The sequence below is a fragment of the Sorex fumeus genome, unplaced genomic scaffold (assembly GCF_029834395.1).
Source record: "Sorex fumeus unplaced genomic scaffold, SorFum_2.1 ptg000024l, whole genome shotgun sequence".
Lineage (NCBI taxonomy): Eukaryota > Metazoa > Chordata > Mammalia > Eulipotyphla > Soricidae > Sorex > Sorex fumeus.
In genome coordinates, this window is record NW_026606081.1 from 57,723,536 (window position 1) to 57,744,314 (window position 20,779).

The 20,779-nt window shown below is 51.8% G+C and overlaps 1 protein-coding gene across 1 annotated transcript in view; it reads left to right on the plus strand.

The window, feature by feature from the left end:
* LOC130023418 (CAP-Gly domain-containing linker protein 1-like) overlaps positions 1-20,497 on the plus strand; it is a 41,279-nt gene extending 20,782 nt beyond the window's left edge. Inside the window, 8 exon segments of the mRNA XM_056113921.1 lie at positions 2,374-2,539; positions 4,553-4,565; positions 10,906-10,978; positions 10,980-11,024; positions 11,262-11,412; positions 11,821-11,899; positions 20,191-20,292; positions 20,476-20,497. Of these exon segments, the coding sequence (XP_055969896.1) occupies positions 2,374-2,539; positions 4,553-4,565; positions 10,906-10,978; positions 10,980-11,024; positions 11,262-11,412; positions 11,821-11,899; positions 20,191-20,292; positions 20,476-20,497 (651 nt within the window).
* The last annotated feature ends 282 nt before the right edge of the window (positions 20,498-20,779 follow it).

The following is a 20,779-nucleotide window of genomic DNA, read 5'->3' on the forward strand; positions in this document are numbered from 1 at the left end:
GTCTAGGCCCGGCCTCAGCCTTGAGAGAAACCATATCCTGGGCCAGAGCGATAGCACAGCGGGGAGGGCGTTTGACTTACACACGGCAGACCCAGGTTCAATCCCCGGCATCCCATATGGTCCCCTGAGCACCGCCAGGAGTAATTGGTCCCTGGTTCTCGCATGGGACAGGAGGGGAAGTGTACCCCTGCGTGACCCCTGTATGACCCCTGGGGAGGTGCTGCGCGGAGTGACCACACAGGATCTGGGAGACATGGGGCGGCCTGGCGAGATCGCTGAACAGCTGACCACTCCCAGACTGCTCGGCGGAGCAAGGAGCCCGGCAGGGACTGGACGCCCCAGTTAGCTCGCCCAGAGCCTGGGCCGGGACAGGAAGAGAAGCCACATGTGTTGACATATGCAGCGTCTCAAGGCTCTTTGATGACCGTGAGAAGGCGAGCCAGTGCCCTCTGACCACACAGCCCCACTTTCCCGGGCTCGAGTGACTGCTGACGGCCTGGGCTGCTCCTCCCTCGCCAGGAGTGATCCCTGAGAACAGAGCCAGGGCTTAGTCCCCACCCACCAAACAAACCAAACCCACAAAGGTTATAGATAAGCGTGTATACATACACAGACATGTACATATGTATATATGTATGTATGCTTCAAAAGAGTCGGGGAATATCTACCATTTAAGATATCCGAGAATGGGGCCGGAGCTATAGCACAGCAGGTAGGGTGTTTGCCTTGCACATGGCCAACCCAGGTTCCATCCCCGGCATCCCATATGGTCCCCGAAGCACCGCCAGGAGTAATTCCTGAGTGCAGAGCCAGGAACTCCTGAGGAATGCCGGGTTGTGACCCAAAAAGCCACCCCCCCAAATTAATTGATTAATCAAAATAAATGAAGCCAAAAAGAAGGAAGCTGAGGAAGAAGGGGCGGTGCTCACCTGGCGCGCGTGAGAACCAGGGGCTGGGCACACAAGGCCGGAACCCCATCCCCGCATGCTCCCAGCACAAGAGGTGATGCTTACGGAGTGAAAGACCCCATGGACAAGGACACATCCTTTCAGTCAAGGGGTTATGTCCTTGCCAGAGCCCGAGAAGCCAGACCCCTCCACTGCCCTTACTCTTGCTGCTCTCCCAGAACCTGGGCTTCGGGCTCCCATAAAATTGGCAGATCTTCACTTTGCCAGAGTCGAACACCACTTTGGAGGGCCTCCTTCCCATCAGGAAGTCCGGTCGCAAACGGAAATGTCCACCAACATGTGGCTGTCCCGGCCACGTTGCGCATGCTCTGGGCACAGAGCTGGGAGAGTCTGGTCCTCTGGGCCGCCTTCCTGCTTCTTGCTCCTGTCGAGGGAGACAGCTGGGTGGGGTCCTCTGGGGTGTGCACACTTGGCTGCAGACCCCAGTGCCCGCACCTACCATCAGCAGGCTCAGGTCTGGCCTGCGGCAGGAGTCAGCCTTGGGGCCTCCTTGATGTCTCTCCTTCCGCAACCCCCTTCCGTCACACCCGGGCCTGCAGCACTTTATAGTTTGAATCCTCTCTGAGGAAGGAGACCATCTGGGTCTCCGTGCCCTGTGGAGTTCCCGCACACCCTCACTTCCTGCACTTCTGTACTTAACAGCCGGTGGCCCTGGACGGCACATGTGGGCTGAAGTGAACTTTACATGTGGGCTGTGGACGTGGACCCTGCATGGGCTTGTTGGGAACTGAACATTTCCATGTTTTGTTTTTTTTTGTTTTCTTTAGCTGGGGGAAGAGAGATCTGTGTTTCTTGGCTCCAGTGTGGGGGGGCCTGGGCAGTCTCAGAGACTCATCAGAACTTGCCCTGAGGGAGAAAAAGAATCAGTCAGCTTTATGGTTTTCTTTCTTCTTTCTTTGGGGGCCACACCTGGCGATACTCCGGGCTTCCTCCTGGCTCTGCACTCAGGAATTACTCCTGGCTGCTCTCCAGTGGCCCCTGTGGGATGCCAGGGATCAAACCTGGGTTGGCTGCGTGCGAGGCAAGCACCTTTCCCGCTGTGCTATCACTCAGACACAAACCTGCCAGTTTTTAACTGAAACATGAATGTTTGTGCCTATAGTCATGCTTACTTTTGTAAAGTGGGATTTCCCCTACCCCCGTGGATTTTAAAGAAGTGAGTCTGTCTTTGTAGGAGAGGGAAGGCCCTCTTGACTCCCTGCTCTGAGAGGAACCGAGGGGGCCCAGCATGTCCTCCTGGGGTCTTCCCTGGGGCACCCGGGAGCTTGCGCTCAGGAAGGGAAAGGGGAGCTCTGGCTGCCTCCAACCCTGGGGCGGGGACTGGAAGCGGGGCCCAGCCTCCTCTGTGGCGGGCTCCGAAGGCTCCTGCAGATGGCTCACCATCTCACGCTCTCCTTTAACACAGATTGATTTCCTGAATTCCGTGATTGTGGACCTCCAGAGAAGGAATCAGGACCTCAAGATGAAAGTGGAGATGATATCCGAGGTGGCTCTCGACGGGAACGAATCAACAATTACGACAACAACTTCGGCCCGGCCACCCCATTCTCTGCACTGTGCAGAAATCACCAGCACTTGAAGGATGACATAACAAGATACTTGTGAAACACCTAAAATAACCAATTTACTGTCTTTACAAGATTTACATTTTTCACTGTGGTTTTAGATGAATGTATGATGAGAAATTCAACATTACTAATTTTGGATTTTCTTATCACAAAAAAATTGAATGAAGGACCTCAACCATCAGAAGTTTATCATCCAGTTTGAATGTATTTTTCTTTATTTGAATGTTTTTTAGTTCTGTAAAAAGTGATAAACAATGTATCATCCAGGCTACATGTTTAATAAGAACTTCTATAATTGTATGTATGATTTTGATGTATTTTTCTCTGGAGATTATCAACTGTCTGACAAGTGAAAGATCTGGATCAATTGAAATTTTTTGTAATAACCATTATTGAAATTGTTTCACAAACTATGTAAAGCAGTATTAAAATTTGAGCAAACAGGTGTTCTATATCTACTTTAATAAAATTATTTCTTTTTTGCCAGTGATAACTGATTATTCTCAGGTTTATTTATAAAAGATTTTTGGCTAGCAATGAAGAACCATAGAGTTAAATGAGTCAAACAGTTTCTACAATGGAATTCTGATACACCAATTTCTTTTTGTTTCTTTATGTTTGTGCCACACCTGGTGATGTCTTAGGGCTTATTCATGGCTCTGCACTCAGGAATCACTCCTGACAGTGCTTGGGCAGACTATATGGAATGTCAAGGATTGAAGCCAGATTGACCACCTGCAAAGCAAATGCCCTACCTGCTGCACTATTGCTCTGGGCTTGTATACCATTTTCTTAAAAGCGTTTATCTTGGGCTAAAGAGATAGTCCAGTGAGTAGGGTACTTACCTTGCATGTGGCTGATCTGGGTTCAATGGCAGGAATCCCATCCAGTCCTCTGTGCCCTGGCAGGAGCAATCTGTAAGTGCAGAGGCAGGAGTAAACCCTAAGAAGCACTGGTCGGGGGTATGGTGCCACCAGCAGGTCAGCCTGTACCTGTGAGGCGAGTGCATCAGCAGCCCGATGGCGCCTTCAGACTTCCAGGTACCCCCAAATTGCTGCTGGGTGTTTGGCCAGACCCCAGAAACTTGGGGCAGAGTTAACCAAGAAAGTAAACAGGCAAAAGTTAGGTATGTGGGAGACACACCCAGAAACCACCTCCAGCTCAGCTATATAATTGGAGGCATGGCCTCTCTGGTTCCTGATTGAACTGCTTAACGGCCATGATCCAAGAGACTCAGAAACAAATCTCGAAACCCAATGGTTTTTGGCAGAGATGTGTCCAGTCCCTGCAGTAAGTTAGAGGCGCTGGGCCAACCAGGTGGGAATAGATTTTGTGCCTTGGCCTGTTCTCCCTGGCAGCCCGCTGGCCGTCATCCTCCAGAGGCCACTGGACAGTCAGGTTTGGGCCCACAGTGACGAGACACGTAGGGCCTCACGGGATGGGGGTGGAGCTGGCCCTTTCCTCCCCAACGAGACCCTAAGTTGTTACCCACAAACGGTCTCTCTGGCCTCTGATCAAGCTTTTTAACGGCAATGATCCCAGAGACTCAAAAACAAATCTCGAAACCCAGAAGCTTTTGGCAGAAATGCATCCAGACCACACGATAGGTTACTGTTGCCAGGCCACCAGAGGGGAGAAAGGGTGCTGTCCCTCCGCCTGCTCCCCCTTGTCGGCTCAGTGGCCGCCATCCGCCAGAGGTCATTGGACAGTCAGGTTTGGGTCCACAGTGATGAGATTCGTGGGGCCTCATGGGATGGGGGTGGAGCCGGCCTTTTCCTCCCAGTCTCAACGAGACCCCCAAGTCACCGCCCATGAACGGCCTCTCTGGGTCCTGATTAAGCTGCTTAACAGCCATGATCCCAGAGACTCAGAAACAAATCTCGGAATCCAGTGGCTTTTGGCAGAAATGCATCTGGACCCTGCAGTAGGTTACTGTCGCTGGGCCATTCCAGGGAGGAAAGGGTGCTGTCCCTCCACCTGCTCCCCCTTGGCGGCTCTGTGGCCGCCATCCTCCAGAGGCCATTGAAAAGTAGGTTTGGGCCCTCGTTGATGAGACAGAGCCTGGCAAGCTATCCGTTGTGTATTTGATATGCCAAAACCAGTAACTACAATGGGTCTCATTCACCTGACCCTGAAGGCTTCACCGACATGGCAGCACTGAGAAGAATGAGAAAGGAGAGGCCAATAAAATCTCAAGGCCGATCTAGGCTGCCACAACGAAGGAAGACAAAAATGATCGTCTGGGTTTTATAGTCTCTGGGTTTTGGCCGTTGATGGGACCAACCTGGCGCTGGCGGCAGCTGGTGGGTGTGACGCCTACCTACTGGAAGATGGGGAAGGGGTCTGGGTGGAGATGGCCCAGTCCCGTTCCGAGTAGGCTTGGAGACCTCAGCCCCAGGACCCGCATGCCTGGGTTCCTCTGCCAGTTCTTTCATGCATGAGGCCCGTCCGGACGTGTGGACAGTGGGCCCAGCATGGCCGTGGCTGGCTCCAGAGGTCCTCAGCTGCTATGGCTCTGCTCGGGGCGGGGCAGGGCGGGGGGAGAGAAACTCAACCCTCCCCCCTCCAAGGGGCCCCGGTGAGGAGAGCCAGGCGCAGGGGCAGCAGACTCTGCTCAGACAAGAGCTGGATCATCAAGATCAGGCCAGGGCCACCCCTCCAGCGAGAAGCGCGCCCTCCCGTGGCCGCTTTGGAGAACTGCAGCTCAGACAAGAGCTGGATAATCAAGATCTGGCCAGATCACCCCCGCCGGCGAGAAGCGCGCCCTCCCGCGGTATCTTGGGAGAACTGCAGCTTAGTCAAACTCCGGGGAGTCAAGATCTGGCCAGCCACCCCTGCCTTTGCCCCCAGGTGACCCTGTCTGCCTTGTTTCATTCAGCCCCCCCCCCCCCCGTGATCTCTTTCTCACCCCCTCACATTTCTCTAAATTTCTTTCAATAAAAACATTTTACTGAAGAATTTTATTGAAAATATTTTTTCGATAAAAAACATCAGAATCCTTGCATTAGATTGCCGCCGTTGCCAGTATCATGGCCATGTTTACCATACGGCCACCAAATTGCACCAAATTTGCCATAATGTCGCCAAGCCCACCAATTTCGTGCCACAGCAAACCAAAACGGAAACACCCCCCCAAAATAGCAGTGGCAAACGTTACCAAATTCACCATACCAACACCAGATTCACCATGTTTGTGCCACAGTGTACCAAATTCACCAGATCTCTGTCACAGCCAACCAAAATCGGAAATATAAAACAGCAGTGCCAAACCTCACTAAATTTTACCACAGTGTGCCAAATTCACCAGATTTGTGCCACATTCAACCAAAACACAAATAGCAAAATAGCGGTGGCAAACATCACCGAATTTTCCATAACATCACCAAACTTGCCAGATTTGTGCCACAGCCAATCAAAACAGAAATAGCAAATAATAGCGATGCCAAACTTCACTGAATGTACCAGATCACCAAATTACCCAGAATTGTGCCACAGCCAACCAAAACAAATACAAAAACCAGCAGAGACAAACATCACCAAATTTGCAATAGTCACCAAAGTCACCGGATTTGTGCCACAGCCAACCAAAACCAAACTACCCCAAAAGCACTAGTGCCAAAGTCACCAAATTTGCCATAGCATTGCCAAATTCACCAAATTTGTGCCACAGTCAACCAAAACGGAAATACCCCCATAATAGCCACACCAAAAGTCACTAAACTTTCCATATCTTCGCCAAATTCACCATATCATCACCAAGAGTCATCAAACTTGTGCATGACTCCACTTCATGTCCGACATCATGATTACCACCACCACGAAAATGACCATGACCAGCCTCAGACCATGATCACCAGATCACCAGCATGATCTGATCGGCAGAGCGTCCCGCCAGCTCTGTCCGCATCACCATGTCACCATCATCACCGCAACTACATCCCCAACAATGCTGCCATTTTCACCACGAAAGCATCATCACAACAGCACCATGCGACAGCTATTCCTGCCACCATCACCACTGCCACAATCTTTGGCATTGCCATTGCTGCCTCAATAACCGTCACCATTGTCGATCCACCAGCTCAGCCTATCCCAGTGCCCCCCATGAGTGTGACTGATGTGCTGGGGGGGTGCCTCCCTCCATGACGAGTGCCACTGTGCTGAGACGGGTGCCTGTGTGTCTGGGACGTCCCTGCCCCCTGCCAGGCGTGGGCACTCTGACCTGAGGGGTGCGGGCGAAGGTCCGTTTTCTTGCTCTCGGGGGCCCCTAAATGGGGCAGCTGCAGGGAGCCAGTTTCTCTGTTGATCACTGATGACAGTCCGGTGCTTGCTGGGCTCCAGAACTCTGGGGAGAGAGAGACACACACACACAGATCACTCACAGGCGTTTTGCTGACAGCTGCATCCCCTGAGCAGAAATGATAATAATATACATATATACATATATACATATATACATATATATGAGATTGATATCCAAGGCTAAGAAAATGGGGCCAGGAGGACTGGTCAATGGTTGGAAGCTCCCACAAGCATCGGGGACAGAGGGTAGTTAGGATAGAGTAGGGACCAGTCTGGCAATAATGCTTGGAAATGGTTGGAAATCACTTTGGACGGGAACTGGGTGTTGAAAGTAGGTAAAGAGATACACATAATAACCTTTCCATATCTGTATTGTAAACCAAAAGGCGTGTGTCAGAGAGAGGGGGAGAGAGAAAAGAGGGAGAGAGGGAGTAAAGAGAGAGCACTGCAGAAAGGAGGAGGGAGAGAGAGGTGCCTTGCCTGTCTGGGGGAGTAGGGAGCTCTAGTCCAGCAGTCGTCTTTAAATCTCATTACGTGACCAGCCCATCTGATTTTTGACACCTTGGCAAATGAGACAGCGTCCCTGATTCTTGATCGTCGACGGATGTCAGAACTCCGGATTCTTTCTCTCATTTGAGTGAAACGTGATATTCCAAGCATAGCTCTTTCTATTCTTCTTTGGGAGACCTGAATAGCGTTCTCATCTTGTTTGCGTAGGGCCCAGGTCTCTGAGGCATATGTTAATGCAGGAAGAACAGTGGAATCAAAGAGATGTGCCCGGAGCCGGAGGTTCTTCGTCCTCTTACCTATTTCTTCGACGTTCTTGAAGGCGTTCCAAGCCGCTCTCTTCCTCCTGCGCAGCTCGGGTGCCAGGTCATTTGTCATGTTGACCTCTCGACCTAGGTACACATAGCTGTTGCATTCGGAGATGGTCGTTCCATTGAGAGTGAATGGGGCATCAGGAACGAGGCTGTTTCTCATCAACATTGTCTTCGTAAGATTCAGCTGTAGTCCTACCTTTCCACACTCACGGTCAAAGTCGGCCAGCATTTGTGCCGCTTGGCTGATGTTTGGTGTTATTAAAACAATGTCATCAGCAAAGCGGAGGTGGTGTAGTTGCCGACCATCTATCTTCACTCCCATTCCTTCCCATTCCAGTCGTCTCATGATGTTCTCGAGGGTGGCACTGAAGAGTTTTGGTGAAATGGTATCACCCTGCCGAACCCCTCTCTTGACATCAACGATCACTTCTTTGTAGAATGGTGAGATCCTGGTAGTGAATCTGCAATACAGCTCACGGAGGATCCTGATGTATTGGGCTTGAATGCCCTGATTGGCTAGGGCTGCAATGACCGCTTCCGTCTCAACAGAATCAAAGGCCTTCTTTAAATCAATGAACGTTAAACAGAACGGCATCTTCAACTCTCGAGAAACCTCAATGAGTTTGGTTATTGTGTGGATATGGTCGATGGTGCTGAATCCTTTGCGGAACCCTGCTTGCTCGCATGGTTGTCCTTCATCTAGTGTTCTGCCAATCCTATTTAGGATGACTCTAGTGAACAACTTGTAGATGACAGACAATAGGCAGATCTGTCGATAGTTGCCAATGTCATGATATCTCCTTTCTGATATCATACGGTCCTGCTGGTTTTCCATTGGGACGGAACCTTGCATTCAGACAGGTAGCGAGTGAAGAGCCGAGCCAGTGTATTGATGAGTACTGACGGCAGGTTCTTCAGGTGTTCAGGTCTCACCTTGTCTGGGCCGGGTGCTGTTTGTTTCTTTACCGATGAAATGGCGTGTCGGATTTCGGAAGGGAGAATGTTGGGAACGACATATCCATCCTGTGGAATTTGGTATGTCGGCAAGTGGACATGGATATCGAAGAGATTTGAGTAGAAGTCATGGATAATCTTCTCCATTGCCGTTCTGGAGGATGTGATGGATCCACCAGTAACTACAACAGGTCTCATTCACCTGACCATGAAATCTACTGTGCTTGTAATTCCCTGTGACACAGCGCACCCGCCACCCCACCCCCACCGTCAGTTCTGGTTGCGGGGAGACCCCCTCCTCTCTACTCTTGAGTGGCGATTGTCGGGGTCTGCTGCGCGTCCATGGTTGCCGCCTGTCTCAGCTCCTTCCATCCGCTCATCCTCCCAGCCCCCCAGAGCTGGTCCCAAATGGTCAGTTCATCCCTGGTGCTGTTTGCAGGAGACAGCTCCCAAGTTGGGGGCACACAGACACCAGAGTCCCATCCTCCCCTATGCTCCACACAACGCACAGCCCCCCAGAATCTAGACTGGCGCCCCTGGCTTGAGGAGGAACCATCCGTCAGAACGGGAAGCAGTTTTTTGTTTCATTTTGGTTTTGTTTTTTAAGGCACTCATCTTGGGCATGTAACTTAGTGCTGGAGCGGTAGCACAGCGGAGTAGGGCGTTTGCCTTGCACGCGACCGACCCAGGTTCAATTCCCAGCATCCCATATGGTCTCCTGAGAAACACCAGGAGTAATTCCTGAGTGCAGAGCCAGGAGTAACCCCTGTGCATCGCTGGGCGGGACCCCCGGCAAAAATAAATACATAAATAAATTTTAAAAAATAAATGACCCATTTAACCACTTGTCCATTTCCCTCTGCTGTCTCATCGCCTCTGTTCCCCGTCCCCCACCCACACCCCGATGTCCCAGGAATGTTTATGCAGTCATCCATGGAAAGTCACTCCTTCAGGGGCCAGGGAAATTCTAGAACTGGTACTATCTTGTCTTGTACACAGTTGAGCTGGGTTCAATACCTGGCACCCCATGTGGTACCATGAGCCCAGAGCCAGGGTAAACCCTGAGCATGGCCAGGTGTATACACATCCACCCTGAAGAAAAAAACGTTCAGTGAATCAAAGAAACAAATGATGACTTTATTTTTTTGTGGGAGTAAAAAATTTTAAAACTATTAAAAATTTTTAAAACAAATATTGAACTGATTTGAACCAGTGAGTATGACACGAACATCCACAGCTGTCCTGGACCCCAGACTTTAATGAGATACCCCACTTCACACGCACCTCTGTCTCCCTCCAAATATGCATCCCAGGAGCCACACTTCTGTCCCCTCTCGTGTCCTTTCCAGGCTGCGGCATTGCCCAGTCTTGACTGGCCGTCCGTCCCCGCCCTGTGCTCCCACACACACGTCCTCTTGTGGTGTAAATGCTCTCTCTCACACACACACAGCCACAGCCACACACGCACCCGTTGGGTTGTATCTGTTGTGTCTTCGCTCCTTCCCTGTCTTGCCTCCCTCTCTCCCCAGGCCAGGTCCTCCTCCTCCTGCTCTGCAAGCCAGCCCGGAGGAGAGTCTGGCAGAGGGTGTGAGGCCACAGGCTCTGTGTGCCCCGAGCTCTCATCCTCTACCAGAAGCCCATGTTCATCTTTCTGTTCTGGCCTTTCGCGAATTGCCTTTTTGTTTAAGAGCAACTCACTTTGGTCCTCTCCAGAGACTGGATGAAAATCATTCTCTGTTGGATTAGTCGGAACAATCTTTGCCCCTGTTCTGGCTCAGAAAGGTTTCAAAAACACATTCTCCAAACTTGCTGAAAGTTGCTGAAATGAGTGAGAACCAATGGATACTCCCAGCATAAAGCTGCTCTGCATGACATTCATATAATTGCTTTGCATGTGTGTGTGTTTTAATTGTTGTCATTGCTTGGTAATAATTTATTCAAAAAATAGCACTTCAACCTGGGATTAGGTGTTTAAAAGAATTCTTTTTGGGGGTTGGGGCTGCAACCAGTCCTTCTTTTCTTTTTTCTTTGTGTTCTCCATCTCCCAAAGTTATTAACTTGTTTCTTTAAATTCACATGGACACAATGATATGCAGGTTCTGGCATGTACACATAGGCAAACTTTTTCTCCCTCACAGTAAGTAAAATTTCACTAAAATTTTGCACGCGTAAAAGCCTGGGCCCCTACCCCCGCAATAGTCCTGGGAGCCGTTGAGCCTACGTTCTAGGGCAGTAGTGCACTGGCCTCTCTCTGGGTTGATTTCTGGCATTTTGAACACTTTGGTATTTTAGAGAATCCGAGTTCATAAGAGACTCCGATGAAGAGAAAGCTTCCCTGCAGAAATCCATCAGTATTACCAGTTCTTTTTCTCACGGAGAAGGACACAAAGCTGGAGAAGCTGAGAAAAGAGGTCGAGTCCCGGCCCCGCCCACGTGGACCGAGCCACGCCCATCTCAGTCCGGGCCACGCCTACATTGGCCGAGCCACGCCCATCTCCCTCTGAACCACGCCCACATTGGCCAGAACCATGCCCACTCCGGCTTGAGCCACTCCTATGTCAGCCCAGGCAACGCCCACATACGGGGTGGGGGGGTGGGGGGGTCACAGCCATGGCCAGGTAGGCCTCAGCCACACCCCTGTGTTGCAGGTCTCCTTGCTCAGGGGAGAAAATGCCTCCGCCAAGTCCTTGCATTCAGTTGTTCAGTCCCTGGAATCTGACAAGGTGAAGCTGGAGCTCAAGGTCAAAATCTTGGAGCTTCAACTCAAAGACAACAAAAGGCAGCTCCAGAGCTGGGCAGGTAAAATGCTTCCGCTGAGGGGTGCCTGCTCTCCGCCCTCCCCCACACCTCCGGGGGGCACCAGCCCCCCCTGCCCTGCCCCCCCCCCAGCTGGCTGCACGGGAGGGTGAACTGGGGCACCTGCCCGGAGCATGGGTTCTTGGTAGGGTCCCTGGGTCCGCAACACTGGCGCCAAAATAAGAGACCAAAACAAGGCGAAAAGGCACTTTGGGGATGGGGGTTAGTTTGGTTTTGGCGTCACACCTTGCGGTGCTCAGAATTTACTGCTGGCTCTGCTCAGGGATCACCCTGCTCAGGGGACATTCAGGGGACCAGAGATCTAAGCCCCTACCTGCTGAACTGTTTCTGCCCTAAAAAGGCACATTTTCAAAGACCTACACTCACTCTTTTTTTTTTTTCAACTAAAAGGTAATTCTGATTCTCAAGCAGATGAGGACGAAAGGGCCCAGGAGAATCAGGTAATATTTCTTTGCTGTGTTGCTTCCATGTTATGTTTTATTTTGGTTGTTAGTTTGGGGACCACACCCCGTGGTGCTCAGGACTTACCCCAGGCTCTACACTCAGGAATCACTCCTGGTAAGGCTTGGGGAACCATGTGGGGTGCCGGGGATCCAACCCAGGTCAGTGGGGTACAAAGCAAATACCTATACTATTTTTCTGGCCCTTGTTGGGTTTTGTTGTTTCATAAGGTTGTTCACATTATTTTGATTACATTCAATATTTCAACACCAATCCCACCACTATTACACCTTCTCACCACGCTTATTTCAAATTTCCCCACCACCATTCAAGCCTGCCTGCCAGAGGCAGATGCTAGATCATTTATTTTCTATTGCCTATTATGAATATCATGAGAGGTCTTCTGGAATTCTAAAATTGTAAATGGTTAGGGTCCAGAGACATCTCTGTAGGGAGCTAATGTATTTTGAGATTCCTTTGGGCAGCTCAGGATCAAGGCTGTTGATGGCCAGAGATGGTGCCTGGAGGCAGATCAGGGGCGTGACAGCCAGGACCCCAAGTGGGCTGGGAGAGGGTGGCCCTTGTTTTTTCGTGACGCTTCACTTTTTTTTTTTCAGTCTTCCTAAAGGTTGTTTTATTGTAAAACCATAAATACAACACTGACAGGAAATCATCTCAGTAACCGATCCTCGAACCGTTCAAAGGATGTCTTGTTGCCTTGGCATCCATCAACTGGGAACGCAGGTTGTGAGAATTCACGCTGGGGAGGGGCTGGGGGTGCTGAATTCAGGGCCGGGGCTTTTGGCAACCGAAGGAACCAGGTGGGACATTTCCTCTTTTCTCCCTTGGGAAATGTCCCACTTTTTTTTAATTAAAAACAAATTTTTGGGGGGGGGGGGGACAATAACAGACAGGTAAAAACAGCAACATGGAAACAGCTCCGTTTTTAAATTTTATTTCTTTGTAAAAATCTTTTTTTTTCCCTCTCCTATTCCTTTCCTCCATTGGACATCAGTAAAAAAGGTTTTTTAATGTCACAAAAAGAGATTTGGCTCTAAATGGAGAAACGGTACCCAAATAAAGTGAATCAGGAAAAAAAAAAACAAATCAAACCAAAAACCAAAACCAAAAAACCAGAAACAAAACCCAAAGGACAAACAGAAAAACCCTAAAAGAGAAACCCTCAAGTTGGGTCTTGGGGGCTCACAGATCACAACAAGAAGTGACAACTGAAGCCCCATGCACGTGGCTCCACAGAGACCTGCTGGGTCCACACGACGACACAGGAGACCGCAAGGGACATCTTGTTCATTAACACAGCAAGGGTGACACTGGGTAACTTTAAATACAGTACCTGGCGCGTGGGGCCCTAAGTAGCCCGACGCAAACCTCTCGTGGGGAACTTGAGCCAAGCGCTGGCTGTTTATAAAAATATTGTGTTGCTACAAAAGTATAAATTAATGCTACCGGTATTAAGAAATATTAAACACATAAAACTTATAAGGATTAAGAAAAATATTCATTAATACCTGTAGAAAAACTCTGGCCTAAAAAAGATATTTGAGTGTGTTTGTTTTTTTTTTGTAAATTTTTTTTTTTACAGGGCCTGGCCAGCCAGGAGAGAGCGGGGCCTGGAGGTCAGGGGAGAAACCGAGGCTCACAGACACCCCCGCCCCACCCAAGAGTGGGCAGCGTCTCCTGGACCGTGCAGCTCCCAAGCATCAGGAAATTCCTTTTGTACAACCGCCCTGAAGCAGAGATATTTTTAAAAGCATCAGTTAATTTTCGTCGTCATCGTCCTCTTCTGTTCCCACCCCCCACCCCCACCCCGCCCTGCCCCTGACACCTCACACCTCACATCGGTGATTCTTCCACATCAGGTAAAAAAAAAAAAACTCTTGAGAAGGCCTTGGTGCCCCCCCCCCCCCCCCGCCCCACGCCCACCCCACCACTCCCTCAGTGACTGCGTGTGCACTCCCTGCCCGCCCTTTCTCAGTAGTACAACGTTCTAGGCAATACCACGGGCACAGCTGACTGTGTCGCTCTCCTGAGTGCAAGAAAACTCAAGTCATCTTTAAAAAAAAAAAAGTCAAAAAAAAAATAAAAACAAAAAAAAATTTACAAAAAAAGACGCTTCAATTTTGACTAAGACATTCAGCATTTAAAACATTAGCCAGTTCGGGCCTCCTCGGGACCCAGCGCCCCGGGATGGGCCTGAAGAATAGCCCAACGGGGCCGACGCGTCCTCTGCAGCGGAGGGCTGGTAAGGGCCGGGGCAAAGCCCCCCTCCCCGGGCCTCCGGCTGGGGGGTGGGGGGGAGAGGGGGGCGGGCGCTCCCGCTCCATCTGCTCGTTCCCACACGCCGTCCCGTGCCTGGGGCGAGCGGGCGCGGGCGAGCCCCCCAGCTTCGCCCCGGGGAGGGTTGGGGGGTGGCGGGCGGCACCCCTGGGTCACGCCTCGTGCGGAGTCGGAGGGTGTCCGGGGACTTCCCCGGCCGGCAGGGGCGCAGGAGGGCCCGGGAGGCTGCTTGCCCCCGTCCCCCTTCCCCCGCCCCGACTTTTCCTGATTTCAGGGCCAACACTCAGCCCTCGCCCTCCAGCTCCCAGGTGGAGCTCCGAGTTCCAAAACTTTGTGCCCCGGGAGGGAGCCACCCCCCACTGCTCTGCGAGAGGGAACTTTGACCCAGTGGCTGCCGGGGGTGGGGAGTGGGGGCTTTGGACCCTCCTGGAGAAATTGCAGAAAGCCCAGATCCCCCCAACACCGCCCTCCCCACCCTTGCCACCCCCTTCGCTCCCCACCCGCAGTCCCTGCTCCGGGAAGACCAGAAAGGATTTTTCTGGGTTCTTGTCGGGAAACCAACGGTCCCTCTTGGTGCCCGCTCGCGGGGCCTCGCGGGGGCTCAGCGTGGCCCTTTGTGCAAGTGGAGGCGGGGCAGCGCGAGGACGCGCAGGGCTGACCTGTGCCGCGCGCGGGGACAGAGCTCAGCCCGGAGGGAGCCGCGAGCTCGTTGGGCCGCTGCTGAGTGTAGCGACCACCGCCTGGTGCCCCGCCCGCTGCAACATTGTTTCCCTTTGGCCGGCTCGCTCCCCGCCCAGTGCCTGCAGGCGCGCCTCCGTGCAGAGCCCTGCCCGGGTCTCCGAGGGCGCAGAGGGTGCGCCCCCCTCTCTCGGGCTCTTTCAGACTGTTTTCCTTTCTTCCGCAGCTTGGTGTTTTTTGTTGTTTTGTTCTGTTGTTTTGCTTTTCTTTGGCCTTTGTCGCCTCTCCCCCTGCCCACCCCACTCTTCTCATCTCTCTCTCTTTGTATTGCGGACGGGGCACACCTGGAGCGCAGGTACTGCTCCTGGCTCTGCTCACTACGGACCCCTGGCGGTGATGGGGGGAACTACTGCGGTGCCGGCCCCATGCAAACCCCAGGGGGCCGACCCTCCCAGCCCTCACTTATTTTCTTGACGTTCCTTTCATAGGATCACCATGAGATGCACCATTGCAAGGCTGTTCAAGATCGGGTTTCAGTCGCGCCATGTTCCCGCCACCTATCCCTCCACCAGCGGACGTTTCCCACCCAGTTCCCTCCCGCCACCCCTCCACCCTGCCTTAGAGGCAGGCACCTTTCTTCTTTCTCTCTCCTTTGGGGCGTGATGGTTTGCAATTCAGGCACAGAGAGGTCATCCTGTTCTGTTCCTTTCGGGACTTTCAGCACTCAGATCTTGCCCAGTGATCGTTTCTTACTGTCACTGTCCTTATGATCCCTTCTCTCTCCCAACTGCCTTCTCCCCAGCGCTTGGGGCAGGCCTCCAACCACGGACCAATCAATCAATTATTGTATCTTATGGAGACATTGAGTCCTTGTAAGATGTTGTGATAGGTTCAGCCTCCTGTGTTTGTTTTGTTAACCGAGATGGGTCCCTTCTCCACTCTGGTGTGCTACTACTGGTTTATCAGTGTTTTAGAGTTTGAGATGTCAGAAAGTTAAGTCTTTTTATTGGGAAGTTCAGTATTTTATCGGGAAGGTACTACTTACTGGAGTTGATGTTTTGTCTGGGTGGCAGCTTTGGAGTGTGGATGTCCAAAAGCTGCTGGGGCTTCTGGAAGTACAAGGACATGGGGGAGGGGGGAGGTAGCCCATCCCAACTCTGAAAAAGCCTGGAGATTTCAGTCACGAATCCTGTATACCTGAATTTGCATCCATTTAATTTCTCCACGGGGTCCATCCCGAGAAGATGGAGTCTTCCCCATGGGGGCCGTGGCAGAAATTTCGGACCGTGGGAGTGCGTGGCAGTGGGGGGGCTGTTTGGGCAGGCACTGCTCAGCCCTCATTTCTTTTCTTTTAATGACCTACACGAGTACTTCTGAAGTTGTGGCTTTTATAGCGAACAAGCTTTGTCTCTGTTCAGGGTGAAGTATGAACTAATGCAGTCCCTCTGATATTTTATCCTGTTTTTCCATGTCCTCGGTTTAGGCTCTGATTTGGCAAAAATGTCATCACTCTTGGTAATAAGTCTCTCCTGTGTGAAACTTCTGGGTGTGAGCGAAGGCCCATGCCGGAGTCAGCATGTGCTTTGTGGTTCTCTGTCTCCTGAGTGGTTTCGGAGGGAAAAGGGACCTTTTCCAGTGTGTCCTATTACTGCTTTGTGATGGTGTAACTCCTCCCCTCCCTGTCGCCTCCCACCATGTCTCCGTGTGAGTCCAGCTGGCACCATCAGCGTCGGCCTCGCAGCCAGAACACGTAACTGCCTGATTGTGTGCTCCCAGGCGCAGCTTGGACTGGGAGGTCCAGAGGTTCATCCTGCCCGCGCGAAGCGTTTGTCTGTGGATGACAATGCAAACATGGGGGCCCGAGAGCTAGGAGAGCAGCTGGTAGGGCACTCGCCTTGCCTGAGGCTGATGGGGCTTTGATCCCTGGCCTGGCATAGGGTCCTGAGGGCCTCCAGGAGTGACCCCTGAGTGCAGTCAGGAACAAGTTCTGAGCACCGCCTGGTGAGGCCCAGAAAAAAAAAGAGGAAAGAAGGAAACTGTTCCACCGACATGGGGTTCAAGTTTAGTCTTTGGGGTTCTGGGGCCACTGGAGCCGTTCCCCACATGAGTCTACCACTTGAGCCCATCTCTCGACTGCAACTTTTGCTTTTCATAGTTAAAAGAGTTGAATTGTGAATCTACTTTGCCCTCACCACCCAAAGGGCTGGAGCGATAGCACAGCGGTAGGGCGTTTGCCTTGCACACAGCCAACATGGCCGACCCGAGTTCGATTCCTCCGCCCCACTCGGAGAGCCCGGCAAGCTACCGAGAGTATTCGATATGCCAGACACAGTAACAACAAAGTCTCCAATGGAGACGTTACTGGGCCCGCTCGAGCAAATCGATGAACAACGGGAGGGCCTTTACCTTTACCTTTTACCCAAAGTAAGAATTTTGACCGGAAGAATGACTTTGTGTTCCTGCGTCTGTTTTATACTAAAGGGCTTGAGTTCTGTTTCTCGGCACGGTTATTTGTACGAACTTCACCATCTTTTGATGTCTCTGGGGTGTAGGGCCGGGATGGAACCCAGCGCCCCCCCCCCAACACACATACACACGGAGGCACCTGATATGTTGGGCCCCATCGCCAACCCACACTTTGCCACTTCTGAACCCTCCTGAGGTGTGTGAAAGCCTCAGAACAGAGTGAAGACGAGGGTCAGAGCCAGTCAACGTCAGCATGAAGGCAAAGGCAGTGTGTCCGAGTGTCTGAGGATCCAGTTTCGGGTCAGAGGTTGCTGATCTCAGGCCTGTCCTTTCTCACCGTTAGAGCGGGTGTAAAGGGGTGATGGAAGAGCCCGTTTGGCAGGTCGGCTGGGTGGCATTGAGACATCGGGCCTGGTCTTGGCAGAGACTCTCCAGACTTGGTCCCCGGGCCTCTAAGCACGGCCACCCCCCAATCCCTCGCAAACTCAAACGCAAATCAGACAGATTGTTTTTTTATTTGAACATTAAATATTGACCAGTATCTCAGCATCTTCTTTTCCTCTTTAAAATGCATTTATGGGGGCTGGAGTGATAGTACAGCGGGTAGGGCTTTTGCCTTGCACATAGCCGACCCGGGTTCGATTCCCAGCATCCCATATGGTTCCCTGAGCACCACCAGGAGTAATTCCTGAGTGCAGATCCAGGAGTAATCCCTGTGCATCGCCGGGTCTGACCCAAAAAGCAATAAATAAATAAATTAAAAAAATGCATTTATGTTTACATTTATGCATTTAGGAATAAAAAGGGCTTTTTTTTTTGTTTGTTTGCTCATAGGACTTTTCATTGCAATGAATATTAAATAGATTCACCTCATTCTTTTTCTTTTTAAAGTTTTATTAGTGAAACACCATGAGGTATGATTGTGGACTTACAAGTTTTTGTGCTTGGATTTCAGTTATACAATGATCAAGTACCCATCCCTCCACCAGTGCCCATTCTCCGTCACTAATGATCCCAGTAACCCTCCCACCTCCCCAACCCCCCCACCTCATCCCCCCCATCCCATCTCTGTGGTAGGACATTCCCTTTTGTTCTCTCCCTCCTTTTGGATGTTGTGGTTTGCGAAAGAGGAATTGAGTTCACCACCGTGTTCGGTCTATAGTCTACTTTCAGCATGCATCTCACAACCCAAGTGGATCCTCCAAACACTCGATTCACTTCATTCTTGAATCCTCGCCCTTTTGGTCTGGGATACTGGACTTAAGGATGAGGTGTGTCCTTCCAGCGTCTGATTCTGAAACCTTGGGCATTTCGTGCACAATTCATGCATCTGTGTATTTCTGGAGGGAAGATTCTTGGTTTCACAGTTTCAGAAGAAAAGCTATTTGGACATTCCCAATAAAATTATTTCTGCTCAAAAAAAAAATAAACCATTAGCCAGTGTGTTAAGTCTATGTATATTATCTAATCTCACTCTGAACTGTCCTTCTCCAGTACCCCCCAGACAAGTAAACAGTTATTTCATCATTTTTTTATTTTTCCATATAAGCATATGCATATGTTTATAAGTATATGTAAGCCAAGCCTAAATGTTTTCTTTTTGACTTAAATATTTTCATTTTACACGAAATGGCCTGAGCTTAGCTCTCTTAATAGCTGCTTACTATTCTATTCTATGGATTGCTCTAATTTCACCAAATTTGAAATTAATCTAGGATAAACCCCTAGAAACAGAATTGCTTCACCTAAAACTTCCATTATATTTGGCTACTTGACTTCATTTCTCCTGTGCTGAATGGAGGGGCCATCTCAGCTTCTGTCCCAGACACCCAGCGGCTCCTGGGACTTAGCTCTGCCCAGTGGGGGCGGCGAGCCCGGAGCTGCCCGGGGTGTCTCACTGTCCTGGGCACGAGGAGCCCAGCGAGTCTTGTTTTCTCTCTCCTTTAAGCTCCCGCTGGCCTTGTTTTCTCTCTCCTTTGCCTCCGCTTCCGCTTGTGCCTCCTGCTGCCGCCAACACTTTCCTCCTAAGCAGCAAATGCTTTGTTGTCTTCCTCACTTGTGAGTGTGTGTGCATGTGTGAACATGTGTGTGTGCTCACGCGAGCACTGGGGAGCGTGTCTGCGTGTGTGTCCGGGTGTGTCCACGTGTAAGCGTGTCTGGCTTTCCCCTCTAGATTTGAATCCCTGCTCTGGCCTTTTCCTCTTCCTGAACGGTAGCTCCCAACAGGACCCTGTCTCGCAGGGAAGTGGGAATCGTTTCTTGGCTCCAGTGTGGGAGGGCCTGGGCCCTCTCAGAGACTCCGCATCAGAACTTGCCCCGAGGGAGAAAAAGAATCAGTCTGTTTTTCTGGTTTTCTTTACACTTCCTTTGGGGGCCACAGCTGGCGATACTCCGGGCTTCCTCCTGGCTCTGCACTCAGGAATCACTCCTGGCTGCTCTCCGGTGTCCCCTATGGGATGCCAGGGATCGAACCCGGTTCGGCTGTGTGCAAGGCAACGCCGTCGCTCCGGTCCCTTCTCTTTATTTTATTTCAACCACCCAAACAAAACCAATGTTCTGCGCCCCACCCCGCGGTGTCCAGGGGCTGCACGGGCAGGGGTCGCCCCGACGTCTTAGCACCACCAGTTCCATCTCTGACGCACGTTCTCGGCTTCCGGGGGCTCGTGGGCCAAGGCGGGGGCTGAGCGGGACCCTCGGCCCAGGGTGAAATGGTCCCGGGCTGGGCGGAACCAAGAGGTGGAAGCCAAGACCAGAAAGAGGCGCAGGGACGCCGATCGCTTCCGGCTTCCGGCGGGGTGTGACGTCACGCCGTTCACGTGACCGCGGCGTCACGGGCGGCGTGGCCAGGAGGCACCAAGGCCGCGCACCTGTCCTCAGGACGGTTAACCTGTACGTGCTGCGCAAGTTCCTGCATAAGTGCGCGGGCAGCAAGCTGAGTGCCGGGGCGGCAGCAGCCTCTGGGGCCGGGGGTGCCCCCCAGTACCGGCAGCCCCGAGAGAGGGGGCGTTGCGCTCCCCGCCCCTGCGGCTCGGCTCTGGGAAGGAAAACGGGGGCGACTCGGTCCGTCTTGGCAGGACAAGCACAGCCCCGCGCCCAGGCACTCCCCACTGTCCCCGTGTGCGGGGTGTCGCCGCAGGCTACCCTGGGTACCACTTCTCCCAGCTGCCTGTTCCTCCACGGTTAGCGCAATCAGTTACGCCAGATAAGGAAAAAGACCCCGGTGTCGCACAGGCGAAATGCTCACAGGCCGCATGGCATTTGTCCTGGCCCCCAGTGACACCATCCTTGCCTAGGTAGAGGCGAAGGTCTGCTGGAGGCCTGACTCTCTCAGGGGCACAGGACACTGTCCCAGCTTTCCAAACACTCTCAGAACTAAGATACCTATGGTGTTGGGGTTGGGAGTTCCCTAGAGCTGGGAGGCACGGAGAGACCAGACAGACATCGTTCCTGCAGGAATTCAAGCGGG